Source organism: Lithobates pipiens, unplaced genomic scaffold, assembly GCF_037356315.1.
Source record: "Lithobates pipiens isolate NorthernLeopardFrog02 unplaced genomic scaffold, aLitPip1_a1.2 Scaffold_3, whole genome shotgun sequence".
NCBI lineage: Eukaryota > Metazoa > Chordata > Amphibia > Anura > Ranidae > Lithobates > Lithobates pipiens.
Window position 1 is genome coordinate 226150998 of NW_027507790.1, and position 19946 is coordinate 226170943.

General features: G+C 45.4%; 2 protein-coding genes across 2 annotated transcripts in view; one reads left to right on the forward strand and one right to left on the reverse strand.

Annotated features, from left to right (window-relative positions):
* WDR70 (WD repeat domain 70) overlaps positions 1-17841 on the reverse strand; it is a 436397-nt gene extending 418556 nt beyond the window's left edge. Inside the window, exons 1-4 of the mRNA XM_077462835.1 lie at positions 17772-17841; positions 8815-8877; positions 6405-6488; positions 1013-1121 (exon numbers count right to left, since the gene is read on the reverse strand). Coding sequence (XP_077318961.1) covers positions 1013-1121; positions 6405-6488; positions 8815-8869 — 248 coding nt within the window. The 5' untranslated portion in view covers positions 8870-8877; positions 17772-17841. The remainder of the gene's footprint in view (positions 1-1012; positions 1122-6404; positions 6489-8814; positions 8878-17771) is intronic.
* Positions 17842-18174: 333 nt separating this feature from the next.
* Positions 18175-19946, forward strand: part of NUP155 (nucleoporin 155) — an 88004-nt gene continuing 86232 nt past the window's right edge. Inside the window, exon 1 of the mRNA XM_077462836.1 lies at positions 18175-18427. Coding sequence (XP_077318962.1) covers positions 18289-18427 — 139 coding nt within the window. The 5' untranslated portion in view covers positions 18175-18288. The remainder of the gene's footprint in view (positions 18428-19946) is intronic.

Below are 19946 nucleotides of genomic sequence, written 5' to 3' on the forward strand. Positions count from 1 at the left end.
AGGGCTGGGCTCAGCCCTTCCTTCTCTGAGCTGGCCGATCAGCTGTCTGCTAATTTCCAGCTCCTATCTCTCCACAGTCACTCAGCTGTTGATGATATCCTGCTCGTCAGTCCTGCCTACTTAAAGAGGGATTCCACCAAAAAAAAAAATATTAAAAGCCAGCAGCTATAAATACTACAGCTGCTGACTTTTAATAAATGGACACTCACCTGTCCCGGGTTCCAGCGATGCCGGCAGCCGAGGCCGATCGATCGCTCGGCTCTCAGCTGCTGCCGCCACCATTCTAGGTGAGGGAATCAGGAAGTGAAGCGAATCGACTTCACTTCCCGGTTCCCTACTGCGCATGCGCGAGTCGCGCAGCGCAATAGGAAATCTCCGCGCTGTCACTGGGACCCGTGTGTGTCCCAGCAGACAGCGCGGCAGGGCAGGAAATGGCGTAGACTCCCACGGGAGTCTATGCCCGGAAGTGGGTGTAAATACCTGTCTTTGACAGGTATCTCCACCCCCCTCCCCCCTCCCCCCTGAAAGGTGTCAATTGTGACACCGGAGGGGGGGAGGGATCCGATCAGCGGAGGTTCCACTTTAGGGTGGAATCCCGCTTTAAGCTGTTCAGCCCAGTGGCTCCTTGACTTTGCATTGGTCATCATCACAGAAACTATCGCCTGTGATCCTGTTCAAGACTTTCTTTGCTGAGATCCCTTCTGGCTGCAGATCCTGCTTGCTGTTCCACTACATTGATCCTGGACTTCTGGCTTGGCTGACTATCTGTTCCGGTTACTGAACTTTGACCACGTTTGTTCTTTTTACTTTTATTATTAAACAAGTGTGATTTAACTGTACTTTTGTCTCAACCTGATTTCATGGTTTCTGACACCGTTTCTTCTGATTAATCATAGTCTGTTTAATTAATCTTAGTCTGGTTCTTGGTTTAAGACAGCCAGGCAACTAGCATTTTTTAGATTCAGGTCAGTAATGGCACCGCTATGTTTCCTTTAAGTCTCATTATAAATACCTTGAACTGGAGTCAGCAGATGTCACCCGAGAGCTAGATGGCACATTTTTGGATCCAGGACCAGCTTCATCCTCTCGTTTTTTTGACTCCTCTTCTTTTTCTCTGGATTCTATGAAATAAGCATGTACAGATTTAATTTTACATGGTTTCATTTTTATTAAAATATACAGTATGTGATCCCATCAACCTAGATCTCAAAGCTTTTACATGTTAGTATCATTTCAAAAGTCCAGACACCCCCTGTTATAGGGTGACAGCACTCTGCCTCCGTCTCCAAATTGTACACATTCATATTTATCCCGTTGTATTGCTTTCTCATGAGGACAAGCAGGGACCATTTTTGCACGCATTGTGGTGCACTTTTGTTACCTTTACAAACCTTCCCTGAAAAAAGCCACACAGCCAACACTGGAGATCATGTAAGCTGGAAGTAGCTGCAGGAGGTAAAAAAGGTATTTGTTTATGAATCACAGTGCAGTAGAAAACTAAAATGCTTTCATTTTACATCTACTTTAACCACTTCAGCCCAGAAGAATTGGCTGCTGAATGACCGGATCATTTTTTGCAATTCAGCACTGCATCAATTTAACTGACAATTTTGCGGTCGTGCGACGCTGCACTGAAACAAAATTTACGTCCTTTTTTTCCCCATAAATAGAGCTTTCTTTTGGTGGTATTTGATCGCCTCTGCAGTTTTTTTTCTTGCGCTATAAACAAAAAAAATAAAAATAATAAAACACATCATAATATTTTGTACTTTCTGCTATAATACATATCCCCATTTTTTTTTTTTTTTTTTAAAAAGCACGTTTCTTCCTCAGTTTAAGCCGATATGTATTCTACATATTTGTGGTAAAAAATAAAAAATAAAATAAAAAAAAACAATAATCACAATAAGCGTATATTGATTGGTTTGCACAAAAGTTATAATTTTATGCGATTTTTATTGTGACTGCAACATTATGGCGGACACATCGGACATTTATACAGCGATTAGTGCTATAAAAATACATTGAATACTGTAAAAACGTCACTGGCGGGAAGGGGGCAATCAAGGGGTTAATTGTGTTCCCCGGGAGGTGATTCTAATTGAAGGGGGAAGGGACTGACTAGAGGAAGTGACGGATCATGGTTCCTAGCTAATAGGAACACACGATCTATCACTCCTGTCAGAACAGAACACGGATTTGTGCGTTTACACACACACACACACACACACACTTGTGTGTTCTGTCCCTTGTGCTTCTGATTGCTTGTGGCTGGCAGTCATCGCAACTGTCGGACACGAGCATCGGTAACCTTGCAGAGCAGCTATCCCAATCCCACATGCCGACGTATAGCTGCGACGGTTTGCGGGATCGTGCCAACCTGCCGCCGTAAAATGACGGCGGCTGGTCGGCAAGCGGTTAAGGTAAATTTGAGATATTAGGGGATATTTTTGCATAGCTACATTAGTCCAGGACCAATGCAAATATGTGTTATACCGGTCCAGTCCCTTGTAAGCTGGTAGACATTGTACTAGGCAGCATAACTACAGTGACTGTCGCTAGCTTCTGGGTCCTGTGTCAAGCGACTGCTCTGCTGCTCACTGAACACACAGACGTTTGCCCTCTGGCACAGGTGCTTCAGAGAACATTTGCAGATTGCAACGTCACCACCTCACCTCTCCACCTCGTCCAATCAAAAAGCGCTTTGCATTCACTAAGCAAATGCGAAAATGTTCCCTGAATGGTTCCAATGCTAAGCAAGTGACCTCCTGTGTTCACAATACAGCATGGGGCGCAGGCTCTAGAAGATAGTGAAGATCACTTTAGTAACATTGCCCGTTACAGTCATTTCCAGCTTCCATGAGTTACATCATTGGTAAGATGAGAAAAAAAAAAAAAAGACACCAGTCCATCCAGTTCTACCTGTGAGAGTGTATGTGTTTATGTCAATAGTACATTGTATATTCCTGTATGTTGTGATCATTAACCGCTTCAGCCCCAGAAGATTTGGCTGCTCAACGACCAGGCCATTTTTTGTGATTCGGCACTGTATCACTTTAACTGATAATTGCGCGGTCGTGTGACGCGGTACCCAAACAAAATTGACGTCCTTTTTTTCCCCTCAAATAGAGCTTTCTTTTGGTGGTATTTGATCGACTCTTATTTTTTGCACTATAAACAAAAGACGAGCAACAATTTTAACCGCTTCCCACCCGCCCTATGGCCGAATGACGGCCTTAGAGCGGGCGGCTTCCTTCGCCTGGCCGTCCCTGGACGGCCTGGTGTTTACTTCCGCAATGCGCGCCACCGGGGGCGCGCATCGCGGAAGTATTGTATTTGCCGTGTCTCCCGGAGACAGGCAAATACAGATCGCCGTGAACGGCCAATCAAAGCGTCCGTTCACAGCGCGATCGCAGCTGCCAATGGGAGATGATCTCATATGTAAACATATGAGATCATCTCCCATTGCCGTGTCTCTCCCTCCTCACACAGAGACAGCGTGTGAGGAGGGAGAGCAATCTAAGTGTCAGCCCCAGTGCAGCCCCAGTGCCAGTCTCAGCCCCAGTGCCAGTCTCAGCCCCAGTGCCAGTCTCAGCCCCAGTGCCAGTCTCAGCCCCAGTGCCAGTCTCAGCCCCAGTGCCAGTGCCATCTGTCAGACCAGTGCCATCTGTCAGCCCCAGTGCCAGTGCCATCTGTCAGACCAGTGCCATCTGTCAGCCCAGTGCCATCTGTCAGCCCAGTGCCAGTGCCGCCAGTGCCACCTGCCAGCGCCTGCCGTCAGCCCCAGTGCCGTCAGCCCCAGTGCCGCCAGCCCCAGTGCCGCCAGCCCCAGTGCCGCCAGCCCCAGTGCCGCCAGTGCCGCCAGCCCCAGTGCCGCCAGCCCCAGTGCCGTCAGTGCCGTCAGCCCCAGTGCCGTCAGCCCCAGTGCCGCCAGCCCCAGTGCCGTCAGTGCCTTCAGCCCCAGTGCCGCCAGCCCCAGTGCCGCCAGTGCCGTCAGCCCCAGTGCCGCCAGTGCCGTCAGCCCCAGTGCCACCTGCCAGTGCCACCTGCCAGCACCAGTGCCACCTGCCAGTGCCACCTGCCAGTGCCATCCATCAGCCCCAGTGCCGTCAGCCCCAGTGCCGTCAGTGCCGCCAGTGCCACCTGCCAGTGCCACCTGCCAGCGCCAGTGCCATCCGTCAGTGCCATCCGTCAGCCCCAGTGCCAGTGCCGCCAGTGCCACCTGCCAGTGCCACCACCAGTGCCGCCAGTGCCACTTGCTAGTGCCACCTGCCACCTGCCAGTGCCACCTGCCAGCCCCAGTGCCGTCAGCCCCAGTGCCGCCAGCCCCAGTGCCAGTGCCACCTGCCAGTGCCACCTGCCAGCGCCAGTGCCACCTGCCAGCGCCATCCGTCAGCCCCAGTGCCATCCGTCAGCCCCAGTGCCATCCGTCAGCCCCAGTGCCCCCTGCCAGTGCCACCTGCCAGCCGCAGTGCCATCTGCCAGCCCCATTTGCCAGAGCAATTAGCCAGAGCAAATAGCCAGCACCATCTGCCAGTGCCAGCCCCAGCCCCATCTGCCAGCGACATCTGCCAGGCCCATCTGCCTCCAGTGCCATCTGCCTCCAGTGCCATCTGCCTCCAGTGCCACGTGTCGTCAGTGCCACGTGGGGTCACTTTGTGGGCATTTCCATTGTCCTGGTGCTCCAGGGCCTTCAAAACTGTAATAGGTGGTTGAGAAATAAGATGTGTAATTTATGCTCCTAGAACGCCTGATGGTGCCATTTCAATATTGGGCCTCTGTATGTGGTCAGGCTGTGTAAAAGTCTCACACATTTGGTATCGTTATACTCAGGAGGAGTAGTAGAACGTATTTTGGGGTGTCATTTTTGCTATGTACATGCTATGTGTTGGAAATATCTTATAAATGGACAACTTTGCGTAAAAAAAATGCGTTTTCATTTTTTTCCACATTTTCCCAAAACTTCTGGAAAAAAAATGAACCATTCAAACGACTCATTATGCCTCATAGATTATACGTTGGGGTGTTAGCTTTCCAAAATGGGGTCACTTTGTGGGCATTTCCATTGTTCTGGTGCTCCAGGGCCTTCAAAACTGTAATAGGTGGTTGAGAAATAAGATGTGTAATTTATGCTCCTAGAACGCCTGATGGTGCTATTTCAGTATTGGGCCTCTGTATGTGGTCAGGCTGTGTAAAAGTCTCACACATTTGGTATCGTTATACTCAGGAGGAGTAGTAGAACGTATTTTGGGGTGTCATTTTTTGGTATACACATGCCATGTGAGAGAAATAACCTATTACATTGAAAATTTTGTGAGAAAAAAAAAAAATCTTCATTTTGCAAAGAATTGTGGGAAAAAGATGACGACATCAAAAACCTCACCATGCATCTTAGTAAATACCTTGGAATGTCTACTTTCAAAAAAGGGGTAATTTTGGGGGTATTTGTACTTTCCTGACTTGTTCGGGTCGCAAGAAATGAGATAGGCCATCAGTACATCAGGTGTGATCAATTTTCTTGAGGTTCTAACATAGCCGGGCAGTACACCCCCCCCCCAATTACCCTTTTTGGAAAGTAGACACCCCAAGGAATTTGCCGAGAGGCATGTTGACCCCATTGAATATTTAATTTTATCACAAGTGACAAAAAAATAATAATAATAATATTATATATGGGTATATGTGCATATGAGTATATAGGAGTATGGGGATACCTCATGTGAGAGACTTTTTGGCAGTCTAGCCATGTACAGGCCCCCGAACACCAAGCACCATCTTTCTAAAGGCGTAAATTTTTGATTTCACTCCTCACTACCTATCACAGTTTCGGAGGCCATGAAATGCAAAGATAGCACAAAACCCCCCCAAATGACCCCCCATTTTATGCCCAACATTAGAATCTTATGCCACACATCACCCACTCTTCTAACCTATTGACGACAAAGCCCTGACACTTTTTGTTTACATGAAAACATAATTTTATTTTTTTGCTAGAAAAATTACTTTAAACCCCCCAAAAAATACTTTTTTAAAGCAGAGGCCCTACAGATTAAAAACGGTGGGTGTTGAATTTTTTATTTTTTTTCCCAACCAAGTATTTGCACACTGATTTTTCAAACACAATTTAAAAAAACAAAAAAACACCTTTTTGAATTTGAATGCACAAAACTATATTTCCCAAATGTTTGATAAAATATAAAAGATGATCTCATGTCAGGTACAGAGATACCAAACATGACATGCTAGAAAATTATGCAAAACCGTGCAGCGGCGACAAACTACATAAATTTTTTTTTTTTAAAAGCCTTTACAGGTTACCACATTAGATTTACAGAATAGGACTGTAGACTCCAAACGCCAATAACGAGCACTAATGAAGATACATGAGACGAGCGAGAACTCACCAAATGTTTTTTTACTTCTCTCCACAGCAGTTCTACGAGTTTGTTCAAACATGGCTTCTAAGTCAAACGTCCGAGCTTTCCTTCCTAAGAGGAGAGAATCAAAGCTTCAGAAAATGCCTATATTAGAAAGAACATTGCACCAGTGTGTATCTTAGCAATGCCATTGTTTTATTAACCACTTCAGCCCCGGAAGAATTTGCCTCCTTCCTGACCAGAGCACTTTTTGAGATTCAGCCCTCCGTCACTTTAACGGACATTTGCGTGGTCATGCGACGTGGCTACCAAACAACATTGATGTCCTTTTTTCCCCCCCACAAATAGAGCTTTATTTTGGTGGTATTTCATCACCCCTGCGATTTTTATTTTTTGCGCTATAAACAAAAAGAGTGACAATTTTGGAAAAAAAAATGCATTCTTTTTTACATTTTGCTAAATAAAGATCCCCCCCAAAAAAAAAAAAAAAAAAAAAAAATCACAATAAGTTTATTGATTGGTTTGCGGAACAGTTATAGCATTTACAAAATAGGGGATAGTTTTATGGCATTTTTATTCATTTTATCAATAAATTTTTTTTTCTACTAGTAATGGCGGCGATTTGCGATTTTTATCATTACTGTGACATTATGGCAGACACATCGGACATTTTTGACACATTTTTGGGAGCAGTCATTTATACAGCAATCAGTGCTATACAAATGCACAGATTCCTGTGTAAATGACACTGGCAGTGAAGGGATTAACCACTAGGGGGCGGTGTATGGGTTAAAAGTGCCCTGGGGGAGTGGTTCTAACTGTGGGGGGGCGTGGCTGCGTGTGACATCACTGATCTCTGCTCCCGATCACAGGGAGCAGAGATCAGTGACACTGTCACTAGGCAGGCTTTCACACTGGAGTGAATGGAGCGACTCTTTCAGGGCGCTTTGCCAAGAATCGTTATCGTGATTTTTTATTATTTTTTTCCACATTGTGATCTGGACAAAAGTGTTTCAGGATTCTTGCTATGCAAATAATTCTCTCTGCTCTTCTGAAGCCACATCAATCAAAAGAAAGGAAGAGGAAAAAAATAAAAAACGGGCAGTCTGACAAGAATCACAACATTCTTTAGCAGTGGAACCAAGTATAAACATTGTAACAATTTGTCAATGTAATAGACTTTGTGTGTAAATGAGGAAAAAATGTATCCACTTAAACAATAAACTTTTTTCTGACATTTGTTGGTTTCTAGTTAAAATCACTTTTTTTTTTTTTTTTTGCTAGAAAATTACTTAGAACCACCAACATTATATATATTTTTTTTTTTAGTAGCCTAGAGAATAAAATAATAAAATGGTGGTTGTTGCAATATTTTATGTCACACTGTATCTGCGCACCAGTCATTCAAATGCAGTTTTTTTTGGTCAAAATTATTTTAATTAATAAAACAAAAAAACAAACAACTAACCAGTAAAGTTAGCCCAATTATTTTTGTATAATGTGGAAGATTGTATGTTGTGAGAATCGTGATCTTTTTTAAGCAAAAAACAAATTGTGATTCTCATTTTGGGCAGAATTGTGCAGCTCTACAACACACACAAAAGTGCGTAAATATTATATTCTCTCCTTTCTGCCCCACATCCACTTACCAAAGCTTGCCGCCTCAACATCACCAGAATACGCCCCTTCCTTACCAATGACACCACAAAGCTTCTAATTGACTCTCTGGTCAACTCCCACCTCACATCTGCAACTTCCTCCTCATTGACTTAACTTTACATAGGATATCCCCCCTTCAGTCCATCATGAATGCTGCTGCCAGGTTCGGCTCATCCACCTTACCAACCGCTCAGCTTCTACTACCCCTCTCTGCCAGTCCCCCCATTGGCTGCCACTCACCCAGCGAGTTAAATTCAAAATACTAACAAAAGCTTACAAAGCCATCCACAACTCTGCCCCCAGCTACATCACTGACGTTGTCTCGAAATATCAAATTTTTCTCTTCCTTACTCCCAAGACCTCCTCCCATGCTCACCTCCAGGAATTCTCCGGAGCCTCTCCCATCTTCTGGAACTCCTTACCCCAATCTGTCTATCTCCTACTCAATCCACTTTTAGGCAATCCCTTAAAACTTTTATCTTCAGAGAATTCTATCCTACCCACATCTAATAACTGTACTTTTATGTTTTCCATTAGCTCATCACCCACAGCTAATACCTTTTGAATTACTTGGCCATCCCTTCTAGACTGTAAGCTCTAAAGAGTAGGGCCCTCTAATTCCTCCAGTATTCAAACTGTACTTTCTGCCCTCATGTTGTAAAGCTCTGCACAAACTGCTATATAAATCCTGTATAAATAATAATAATAATAATAATAATAATAATAATAATAATAGAAATAAAACATATTAGGACGACAACAATCTACAAACACTAACCGAACCCAGAGAAGCCCATTGTGGCAGCAACATTGCAATCTTCAGGTTCGTCCATTATGGCAACTACAATAAAAAAAATTAAAAAAAGAGAGAGAACAACAATTAGTATTGTGAAACAACTGGATAAATTGTATGCTGTCAATCCACTGATTATTAAAAATACTACAAGAAGAGCTCATTGGAGTGCAGCTCATATTTTTTTCCTATTTTTAACTGCCTAAATGACACATATCCTTCTATGTAGTTTATTTTAAAGCTTATATCTTGCACTAGTATAGTATAGTATAGACTTGATTTGACTTGACTTCTGAAATCGAGACAGATAAAATATAGGAATGCATTTATTTAAAGTGGAACTCCAATCAAGATGGCTAAAAATCCTAAACGCAGGAGAGGCTCTTGGAACCAGCATGCACCTTTGTTGGTGCATTTTGCAGCACAGTCGTATGAATAGGCTACTTTTGAGTTTGGAGCTCACATTACTACACCACAGATGTGTGATCCAAGGCTAAATATAAAAATTGCTAGGAAGTAAAACATTTTGGCCAAGAGACTCTGCCTGTCTCTTCTTCCAAAAACCTTGCCCCATATGGTCTAGCAATTGTTTTGTTCTGTACTTTTCCTGCAGCTCAAATGCAATTCAATGTACACTCCAACATCTGTAAGACACAGAGAACTGAACCGGGTCCGTAGACTATATCACTCCAACACGGGTGTGCAGGCATTGCATCATTCATGGCTGCCAAATATGGGAAGAGAGGCAAAACTTGGCAGAAGAAAAAAGGAGAAGATGGCAATAGAAGATTGAGGAGATACAGGGAGCACAGAGCTGTCATTGCTGGAGCATGGTGTCTGCACTAGGGAACAGGCACAAAAAGAGACTCAGCATCCTTCCCAATAACTGTTCTGATTTTACTTGGTGCAATAAAGTTTATTACACATTTACCTAGTTACCACATTAGAATTAAAATAGTACTTTTAGAGTAGCTATGGGAGTAACTATAGCAGTACATAGGCCGGTGATGGCGAACCTTGGCACCCCAGATGTTTTGGAACTACATTTCCCATGATGCTCATACACTCTGCAGTGTAGTTGAGCTTCATGGGAAATGTAATTCTAAAACATCTGGGGTGCCAAGGTTCGCCATCACTGACATAGGCAGACTAGTTTCTTACCAGGGCATTAGAAATGTGAGTACAAGGCAGAGAGGCAGTACATGTAAATACACAGTTTAACGTATTTTTTCACAATGGCAAACCCAGAGAAGTTTACCAACAGGATCAATAAATGGAAGAAAAGTAGATGATTGAGAGGTTTACCTTTGAGCTGATGGAAAAAAAAACACCCCTCCCCTCCCGCTATGATTCTTTGCGGCAACAAATTTAATGATTCCAATTCCTGCCAGCCCCTCTGTAATAAGATATACTACACAGTGTATGTTTTAGGAAATCTTAGCGGCTAAATACCTTTCTTCACATAGTCGATGTGCGGTCATGTGACCGCATGGTTGACGTCAGTGGGAAATCTCAGCCTCTCCCACTGTAGTCCTTAGACCGGGGAAGGAGAGCGGCAGGCGGTCACATGATTGCACATCGGCAATGTGAAAGAAAAGGTATTTAGCTGACAAATTTTCAAAAAACACAGACACTGTGTAGTATATCTTATTATTACAGAGGGGTTTGGCAGGAATTGGGATCAGTTGCTTTACAACCACTTTAACTGCACCGGAAGATTATGGAGGTGGAAGAGGGCGTTGGAGAGGAGAGTCTCTTCTACTTATAGAAGAGAAATCAGCACAAGGGACACATAAGTTATGTCCCCAGTGCTGATTTGACAGATTTTTGTTTTTTAATGTTAGCTACACTTAAAGGGGTTGTAAACCTTTGTGTTTTTTCACCTTAATGCATAGGATGCATTAAAGTGAAACACCTGTCAGTTGGGGCCACTCTGTGCAAAACGAGCTGCACAGTGGAGGCAAGTATGATATGTTTGTTACTCATTTATTAATTTTTTTAAATGTAACTTTAGCGTCACTTTAAGCCTCATACACATGATAAGAACATTGGGCAAATGATCGTCCATTTTTTTTTTTTTTTTTTTGCAACCAATGTCCTGTACACACGGTCAGACATTCCGATGACAAAATCTGTCTGATTTTTTTCCGGTGGATTTTGGTCCACACTTGTCTTGCATACACACAGTTGCACAAAGTTGTCGGGAAATCCGATCGTTCAGAACGAGGTGACGTAAAACAAGTACGTCGGGACTATAAACGGGCCAGTAGCCAATAGCTTTCATCTCGTCATTTATTCTGAGCATGCGTGGCACTTTGTGTGTTGGATTTGTAACGATCGGATTTTGTCGTCGGAAAATTTTAGATCCAGCTCTCAAACTTTGTGTGTCAGAAATTTCTGACAGAAAAAGTCAGATGGAGCCCACACACTATCGGAATTTCCAACAACACAATCCGATCGCACATTTTCCATCGGAAAGTCCGACAGTGTGAACAGGTTATTCTCGTACATCACGATACAACTTCAGAAGTGATGTAATGTATTGTATTCTTTCATTTCTGAGCATTTTTCTTACAAAATACCATACTAATACAAATCGTTCGTTCTATTGTTATACGAGAACATTTTTGTGTGGATGTCCTTTGGGATATTTATTTATTTTTTTTTTTTTTAATATTAATCTTTATTAAATTTTCACAATATACAGACATTTTAAAATAACGTTGCCAAGATTTCAATACCTATTCCTTCCATTCAGGAGTCTGAGTTTTAAGGTTCTAGGAAGGGGGGGGGACATAAAAATACATCCATACTTCACATATAATTAACAAAATAAATAAACAATATCTAGACAATACCATAACCCCCATTATCCTTCCTCGACTGTTTTTACAATTCCTACATTTTTCCTATTGATATAACCCCCCCCCCTCCCTCCCACCCTTTCTATCGATACAACCCCCCCCCTCCCCTCCCCCCCAATATATATGTTTGTGCCTTTATCCTACAATGTGTCGTAAATATGTTATAATGCTTCCCATACCTTTAATATACCGTATATACTCGAGTATAAGCCGAGATTTTCAGCCTCTTTTTTGAGGCTGAAAGTGCCCCCCTCGGCTTATACTCGAGTCATCGCTGTCTGCCCGCTCGATCAGCGTGTCGAGCAGACAGACAGCGGCCATTCTATAATTCAAAAGCCGCGCCTCCGGCTCCGCCTTCGCCTGTGATAGGCGGAACACTGAATTTCCCAGCAGCCTGTGTTTCGCCTATCACGGACATCGTATCATCCTCGTACTACGGACGAGGATGATACGATGTCCGTGATAGGCGGAACACAGGCTGCTGGGAAATTCAGTGTTCCGCCTATCACAGGCGAAGGCGGAGGCGCGGCTTTTGAATTTTACAATGGCCGCCGAGGCGCCGACGAAGAGGGCACGGGACGGAGGCAAGGCAAGGCACGGCACGGGACGGGACGGAGGCAAGGCAAGGCACGACACGGGACGGAGGCAAGGCACGGGACGGAGGCTCGGGACAAAGGCTCGGGACACAGGTAGGCTGGACACACACACACACACGGATGGATGGAGACACACACACACACAGGGATGGATGGATACACACACACACAGGGATGGATGGATGGATGGAGACACACACACACAGGGATGGATGGATGGAGACACACACACACAGGGATGGATGGATGGATGGATGGAGACACACACACACAGGGATGGATGGATGGATGGACACACACACACACAGGGATGGATGGACGGACACACAGGGATGGACGGACACACAGGGATGGACGGACACACACACAGGGATGGACAGGCATGTCTCACCCTCGGCTTATACACGAGTCAATAAGTTTGCCAGTTTTTTGGGGGTAAATTGGGGGCCTCGGCTTATATTCGGGTCGGCCTATACTCGAGTATATACGGTACTCTACCCTGCTCCCTCCCAATACCCATCCCCCCTCCCCCTCTCTTCTTCCTTTTCCTATCGTGGTTTAAACTGGGGTATGCATCTCTTCTATCCACTCTCTCCAATTTCTGTTAAACTCTTTTAAGTTATTTCGTTTTGCATATACTGCTCTCTCCTTACATAGGTATTCGTTTACAGCACTCATCCAATCCTCTACTGTGGGGGCTAGATTTGATTGCCATCTCCTAGTGATCATTCTTCTGGCTTGGAATAGGCATTTTAGAATTACCGTTGTTACTCCCTTTCTTTCTACTTCCTCATTTCTATATCCTAAGATACACACTATGGGATTTAATTCTATCACAGTCCCAAAGGCCCTACTTATTGTCTCTACCACTCCTTCCCAGTATCTAAATAATTTGGGACATTTCCAGAGCATATGCATTAAATTCCCTGACCCCCCACACCTGGGGCAACAGTCATCTGTTCTCTTACCGAATCTAAATAATTTCTGGGGAGTATAGTATGCTCTATTAATTACCATCAGGTGGGAGATCCTATGGGGAGGAGAAACCGAGACCTTTGGGCATGCCGCTAGGATATTTTTCCACTGTGCTCGTGTTATATTACCTAAGTCTTGCTCCCATTTGCCCTTCTCGACCCTCCCTTTCCTCTCACAATTAATCTGTTCACCCAGCAGGACATAGAATTTAGATATTAATCCTTTGGTGGATCCTACTTGTGCTACTGGATATAGCAAGGGCAGTTCTTCCCATGTTAGTGATATGTTTCCAAACTGGGTCTTTAAGGCGTGCCTCACTTGTATATAAGCATAGAATGAGTTTTGTGATATCTTAAATTCTTTTTGCAGTTGATCGAAAGATTTGATACCCCTGCCGCCGTATAGGTGGCTAAGCCTTACGATACCGCATTTTTCCCATTCTAAAATTTTTCCCAACCCGCCATATTTCCTGTAGCTTCTTATTGTTCCAGAGAGGTGTATACTTTGTTATTTCACTATATCCCATTTTTTTTTGACTATATCCCATAGCTTTAACATCATTTTTACTGTAGGGCATCTACACTGGAATGAGTCCGCTTCCAAGGTCTCAATCAGCGTGCTATGTGGGGAGCCTGTTAATACTAATCTCCCATTTGGAGTTCCTCCGTTCATCTCATTAATCCCCCCTAACTGTTGTAATTGGGACGCCCAAAAATAGCACTCCGGATAAGGGACTGCGAATCCTCCTTCCTCTCCCGGTAGCTGGAGCATCCGCAATCTCAATCTGGCCTGTCCTCCCTTCCATATTAACTCCCTGAACAACATCTCGATTTTATTAAACCAACTTTTATTAATCCATATTGGAGCATTATGCAATATGTATAAAAGTTGGGGCATCCATATCATTTTTATCAAATTACATCTGCCAGCCACCGAGAGAGGCATTCGCTTCCATATAGCAATTTTTTGTTTAAACTTAACCAGCAATGGGACTAAGTTACAACTTATAAATTGCTTAGGGTCCCTTGTCAAGGTTACTCCGAGGTATTTCAACTTATCCACTGTTGGCATTTGGGGGGTTCCCAGGGCCGTTTGCTGACCAGTTGGGTCCAGAGGAAGACATTCTGACTTTTCCCAATTAATCTCCAGCCCTGTGAAGCCTCCAAACCCTTGCACCAATCCCATTGCCCTTGGTAGTGAGTACCTCACATCCCCCAGAAACAATAGGATATCATCTGCATAGAGTGAGATTTTTTCCTCTCCAGTTTTTCTTACAAAACCGACTATCTCCCGGTTTGCTCTAATTGCACATGCCAAGGGCTCTATAGCCAACGCAAAGAGCAGGGGTGATAGTGGGCACCCCTGCCTCGTCCCTCTCCCCAGCTCTATTTTCCCGGATAACTCGTTATTAATTTTTAGTCTCGCACTAGGTTTATCGTATAGCATCCTAATCCAGCCTATGAAGGAAGGACCCAGGCCAAATTTCTCCAAGACTTTCCATATGTATCCCCATTCTACGCTATCAAATGCTTTCCTTACATCCAATGCCACTACTGCACCCGGAGTATCGTTATCCATTGGGATCTGCAAATTCAAAAAGGCTCTTCTAATATTTATACTAGTTGACCTATTGGCTATAAACCCTGTTTGGTCCATATGGACCAAACTTGCTATAACTCGATTAAGCCTAATCGCTAATACCTTGGCCAGTATCTTTGTATCGGTACACAGGAGAGAAATTGGTCCATACGCTGCAACATCTAGGGCGTCCTTTCCTTCTTTGTACAACAGGGTTATAACCGCCTCCATCATTGATGGTGGCAATTTACCCTCCCCATATGCTCCTCTTAACATCTCCAGGAGTTCAGGAAGCAGTATCTCGCCAAAATTTTTATAAACTTCAATCGGTAGCCCATCCGGCCCTTTGGGATATTTTTGAATGAACGATCGTGATCAGATTTTGAACGCTGTGTACCAATTATTTTTTGTCTAAATGTTCTCATCACATGTGCTAGGCTTTAAGCCTTTGCACCCTTTTTGTTTTTTTTGTGTATGAATGCCTTCAATGTCACTATTTTGGGAAACAGTTGAACTGGTGGGTTCAGTTTTGCTTTAAATTGAAACTAAACCCATCGATTTAACAGCTTAAAAACAGTTACATTCCCAGGACATGTTATGCTGGCCATACACTACATGAAAAAAATCGCTCAAACCCATTTTCGAAAAACAAACATTCGGCCATGATGAGAGCAAACGATAGTGCCATCATGTAATGACCGATAAATCGTGGAGATAAATGAATCAATTTTTTGTTCATTTTTTCACATACCTAGTGCAAACACTGGACAGGAAACACATTAACCTTTCAATTTATCTTTGGTTCTGCAGAAAATTTCCCAACGTGTCCTTCATTTTTTTGGCTCAAAAAAATCCCAACTGATTACAGATTTGTGCCCATTAACTGGCTGAAAAACAAACAAACTGTCTAAATGACCGAATTTCACAGATTTTTCATATTGTGTATGGCCAGCATTAGGAATGGAACTGTTGCATTAGTTGCATTCTCAAACAAACTGTCAAACTATGAAATGGCTGGGGTCATAACTGATCACATGGGCAGCACCATGGTAGTTGAAGAGCAAACAGAGGCCAAGATGGCAGCTTCCTTGGCTGAAAATTATAGAAGGGTTGGAGGCTGCCATTTTTCTGAAGCCCAGAGCCCTTGAATAGCAGTAAATCATAAAGCAGAACTAAACTCATAGATTTAATAGTTTGGAAAAAAAACTGTTTGACTCGTAGAATGCCAGGATTGCTAACTGTCACATTTTCTTGTGTCCTCAAACAAACTGTCAAACCATCAAATGGCTGGTGTCATAACTGATCACATATGCAGCACTCTGGCAGTTGCAGATCAAACAGAAGCAGCTTCCTCGGCTGTAAAGGATAGGACGATTTAATTCCACTTTAGGGATTTCTTCAGTGATTAAAAATGGAAAACAACTGAGCATGTGCAGAGTAGCGTGAAACAGTGCATTACTGGATTTTAAACAGTACAGACCAGTTCTTCTTAACCTTTTAAACACAGAGGGGGGCAGGATGAGTGTTGTCAGATTACATACAGATGAATCTCCCGTTTACTCGGTGGCCTCTGTAATAGGAAGTCGTCTCCTAGGCTGGCATTGGATGACTGTTCTGTCTATGATAGGAGGTGGGACTTTGTATTAAAGAGGCTGGCAAGTAAACAGGAGATTCTCCTGTATGTAAAACGTTGGCACTGGTCCCACCCCCCTCCAAGGCTGCAGATGGGCATGGATCAGGCTGCACTGATGGCAATGGTGAGGCTGCAGATGAGCACTGATTAGGCTGCATTGATGGGTACTGACCCTTATTTTGCTTCACGGTTCTATATTTATAATGTGAGCTTTTCCTAAAACTTCACCCGTGGTTCAAAGAACGACAGGCAAAATGGTCAGCTCCCCCCACCCCCCATCAGTCTTCTGAGACATACATGTGATAGCTTCCAGAACACTGCTTGACCATCCACCATGTGCAGTGGGCACCTGGCTGTGAAGATGCACACGGTCACAGCCGGGTGCCCATAGTTAAGATTCTAGTGCCAAGGAAATAGGACAGTCAGTGAAATTGGGGGGGGGGGGGGGGTGAGCACACTGCTGGATTATGGGACAGGGGAGTGGCCATTTTGTTTTTACATGTTAGCAGCTACAAGTTTTGCAGCTGCTGACTTTTAGTTTATTTATTCTCAGGAGACTGGAGCTCATCCTTTATGTTTTACATAGCTATACCTGCAAAAGGGGGGCCAGCCTGAAGAGATCTAGCAGGACATAATTTTCTGAACAAAGTTTCACTTAAACTGCCAATCCATCAAATGACTGGCATCATAACTGATCACATTCTACTGCCCCTGTCACTCTGCCCCTCCTCACTGTGACAAATGCCAGAGGCTCAGATGCATTTTAACTCTTGCGGTCCAAACACAGCCCGACTACAAGGCAAAGGCAGGCTTTTTAGGTTTCCTGGCATTCAGCTTCAAAGCAGAATTAACCCCCCCCCAACCAAGGAAGCCGCCATCTTGGCCCCCGTTCGGTCTGCCATTGCCATGGCGCTGCACATGTGCTCAGGGATGACACCGGACATTTTTGATGGCTTGACAGTTCAGGTGAGAGCACAAGCAACTGTTACCGTCACCAACCATGGCATGCTTCGAATATAACCGTTGTGGGGACCGGTGAATGTCTGGGTTTAGTTCTGCTCTATGATCACAGGATATTTGCATGGGGAACCCCCATTTTATAAAGAAGTCTTTCTAGAAAGGGGCTGTGTTCCTGTGATTGATGTATCCCTGCCCCCCATTCCCAGCAGCAGCTTCTCCTGACCTCAGGGGGGTTCCAACTAGGAAGAGGAGAGGCTCAGGAGGAGACAGAGGTGCGGACATCTGATTGGCTGTGCTGTACCCTATCACTCTTAGGATGATTCCCCCATCCCATACCTGTTGCTGTGTACCAGATCCACTCTCCAGCATCCAACACTCTCCAGTCCCCGCCCACTTTACACTTCAGTCCCCGCCCCCTGTACTCACTTCCTGCTACAAGTACGGCTCCTGACAAGGGACAATCCCCGCCAGTACTTTTCATTCTGATCCCTACCCTTCACATTATTGTACAAACACACTTTTGTAGTTATCCCAACCTGTTCCTGAACTAATCACAAGACCACTATCACTTACGCGGCTGGCTACATTCACCCTTAGTGAGGCGTTAATACTTTGCCCTCACCCAATATGGCCAATTTAGCTCTCTACATCTCTCACGTCATTGGACGCGACAGCGGGGAATCTTGAGAACAGTTCGTACTGATAGGCTGACGTTTGCCCGCCCTTTCCCTCATGCCGGGCGCTGCAGAGTGACGTCATCAGAGGGCGCAGCGCTTCCCCCTGTGTGTGCTTTGCGCGGGTCTCGTGCTGTTTTGAAATCAATAGACACCGTCCGGCCCCTCCGCCCAGCGCCATGCCCAGCGGAGCCCCCGGCGCCCCGGCCGCCGCCATGCAGGAGATTCTGGAGGGGGCCGGGAGGATAGTAGATCGCCTGCTACAGGAGGACAGAGCCTACCCCGACCTGTCCGATCTACTCAACGTTCCCGTCCATAGTAAGAGAGACAGAGTGACAGGGGAAGTTTAGGGGGTGGTGGGGCAATAAAGGAGAGTCATAGGGGGAGGGGCAAGGTGACTGAGAGGGGGGTGAGAATGTTTTAGTATACACTATAGGATTATAACAGACCTGAGACACCTTTTGGGCACTCCAAAGAGAATAGTAATGCGGTGCACATAGTGCCCCTCACCCTCCTGTCAGGCCCTGTTCCCAGCCACATTCCTGTCTGAATAATGTGTCCAGGTTTCAGGTGGACTGAGACCCGGACATGTTATTCAAATCCCGGACAGGTGACAACCATAGGCCAGGGGTGATTGAGACAGGAAGGGGAGGGGCAAGTTGACTGAGACGGGGGGGGCGCAGTCTGAGGGACAGTAGAGAGCAGGAGGGGGGACAGGGCGACAGAGGGAGGGGCCAGGTGACAAGCACCGTAGAGAGGAGGAAGGGTAGAATGGCAGGGGGCAGTAAAGAGAGGAGGAAGGGTAGAATGGCAGGGGGCAGTAAAGAGAGGAGGAAGGGTAGAATGGCAGGGGGCAGTAAAGAGAGGAGGAAGGGTAGAATGGCAGGGGGCAGTAAAGAGAGGAGGAAGGGTAGAATGGCAGGGGGCAGTAAAGAGAGGAGGAAGGGTAGAATGGCAGGGGGCAGTAAAGAGAGGAGGAAGGGTAGAATGGCAGGGGGCAGTAAAGAGAGGAGGAAGGGTAGAATGGCAGGGGGCAGTAAAGAGAGGAGGAAGGGTAGAATGGCAGGGGGCAGTAAAGAGAGGAGGAAGGGTAGAATGGCAGGGGGCAGTAAAGAGAGGAGGAAGGGTAGAATGGCAGGGGGCAGTAAAGAGAGGAGGAAGGGTAGAATGGCAGGGGGCAGTAAAGAGAGGAGGAAGGGTAGAATGGCAGGGGGCAGTAAAGAGAGGAGGAAGGGTAGAATGGCAGGGGGCAGTAAAGGGAGGAGGAAGGGTAGAATGGCAGGGGGCAGTAAAGAGAGGAGGAAGGGTAGAATGGCAGGGGGCAGTAAAGAGAGGAGGAAGGGTAGAATGGCAGGGGGCAGTAAAGAGAGGAGGAAGGGTGGAATGGCAGGGGGCAGTAAAGAGAGGAGGAAGGGTGGAATGGCAGGGGGCAGTAAAGAGAGGAGGAAGGGTGGAATGGCAGGGGCCAGTAGAGAGAGGAAGGGTAGAATGGCAGGGGCCAGTAGAGAGAGGAAGGGTAGAATGGCAGGGGCCAGTAGAGAGAGGAAGGGTAGAATGGCAGGGGCCAGTAGAGAGAGGAAGGGTAGAATGGCAGGGGCCAGTAGAGAGAGGAAGGGTAGAATGGCAGGGGCCAGTAGAGAGAGGAAGGGTAGAATGGCAGGGGCCAGTAGAGAGAGGAAGGGTAGAATGGCAGGGGCCAGTAGAGAGAGGAAGGGTAGAATGGCAGGGGCCAGTAGAGAGAGGAAGGGTAGAATGGCAGGGGCCAGTAGAGAGAGGAAGGGTAGAATGGCAGGGGCCAGTAGAGAGAGGAAGGGTAGAATGGCAGGGGCCAGTAGAG